The 1,475-nt window shown below is 36.1% G+C and overlaps 1 protein-coding gene across 1 annotated transcript in view; it reads left to right on the forward strand.

Annotated features, from left to right (window-relative positions):
• The window catches only part of LOC118477403, an 8,819-nt gene that overhangs the window by 5,416 nt on the left and 1,928 nt on the right, over positions 1-1,475 (forward strand). Inside the window, exons 3-4 of the mRNA XM_035968805.1 lie at positions 40-183; positions 460-464. Coding sequence (XP_035824698.1) covers positions 40-183; positions 460-464 — 149 coding nt within the window. The remainder of the gene's footprint in view (positions 1-39; positions 184-459; positions 465-1,475) is intronic.

Below are 1,475 nucleotides of genomic sequence, written 5' to 3' on the forward strand. Positions count from 1 at the left end.
TATATATATATGATTTAACCCGGCTAATCACCGTTGCAGTGAGCAGCAGATGCGGTACACCACTGACGATGCTGTTGGGTATAGTCACTTATGATTTCAGCACTCTGCTTGGTCTATGGACGGTCCAGCATTCAGTTCTGGCACAGACGTTCACACAGGGAGTCATGTCTGGAACGGGATTAGGTACTTTTACCTTCTCTTTATTCTTTATTTCTTCTTCTTTTCTACTAGGTCTCTTTGTCACTTGCCTACTCTTCCCATTCCTGGCGTAGGTATGTTTTTATTATTACTGTCTGTTTTTGCTTTTTTTTCCTTGGCATCATTTCTTACTCTTTCCTAAGTTATATATAGTTTATTGCTTTTCTACCTTGTTAGGATATAATAATTGTTTTTTGTTTCTCATTTACTCTTTTTTATTTTTATTTTCTTCTAATTGTGTCTTTTTCCTTGTTTCCACAGTATGGGTGATTAGATGCTACTTGTGGTTTGGCTTACATCTTCACTTTTTCTATTTTTTTATTTTTTTTCGTTTGTATTTTGGTGGGATCTTTTTCTGATAGTCTGCCTGTTGAGCCCCATTTCCATTTCCAACAAAAACAACAGCAGCAACAACAATTACAACAACAACAAACAACAACTGTAGAAATCACATGCATAATAACAGCATTATAAACTAACGAGACAGCGGAAACTTTGTTGCCGCTATTTGTTGTTTGCTCCTTCCTTTTCTTGCGTTTTCAGTCATTAATGAAGTGTTCCCGGAGAAAAAAAAACCTTGCAATAAAATAACATACAAAGAGAGAGAGAGAGTCTCTCTCTCTCTGAATCATTTGTAGCACTGTGGGTTCAGTAACCTCACTGCAGTTGGTACAAATAAATTTCTATATCTGTCTGTTCTTGCTTTTTTGGAAATGTATCGTTTGCTGCAGGGACGATAGTTGAAATTCCGATGCCAGTGGGTACCCATGGTCACTAAGCATCATTTCCGCCTTTTTTAGAACGTTTGTCTTGTGCAGATATTCAAAGTTACTTAGGTCTCTACCAATAGTTCTTGATGCCTTCCTGATCTTTGCTACCATATTATTTGATTGCCAATTTCATATAAATGTGTGCTTCACATCATACAGCCTATTAATTGTTGGTTAAAATGTTGCAAAGTTTCGAGCTTCTTACAGTTTTGGTTGAAATTTAAAAAAACTTTTTTTTTTCTTCATAGCAATGAGTTCACATCATCGCTTTAGTTGATTTTTAAAATCAAAGTTTGGTTAAATTTGGTCCCATAACAGCCTAGTTATTGACTTTTATACAGGTCCTCTTACTTCAGACACCCAGCACTTCCTGGGTGTTTCTTATTATGTCATTTTCCTTGATCATCTGTCCGTCTGTCTGTTTGTATGTCTGTCTGTCTCTCCCCTTTCGCTCTATCTATCTATCTATCTATCTATCTATCTATCTATCTATCTATCTATCTATCT

Source organism: Aplysia californica, unplaced genomic scaffold, assembly GCF_000002075.1.
Source record: "Aplysia californica isolate F4 #8 unplaced genomic scaffold, AplCal3.0 scaffold00084, whole genome shotgun sequence".
NCBI classification, from domain to species: domain Eukaryota; kingdom Metazoa; phylum Mollusca; class Gastropoda; order Aplysiida; family Aplysiidae; genus Aplysia; species Aplysia californica.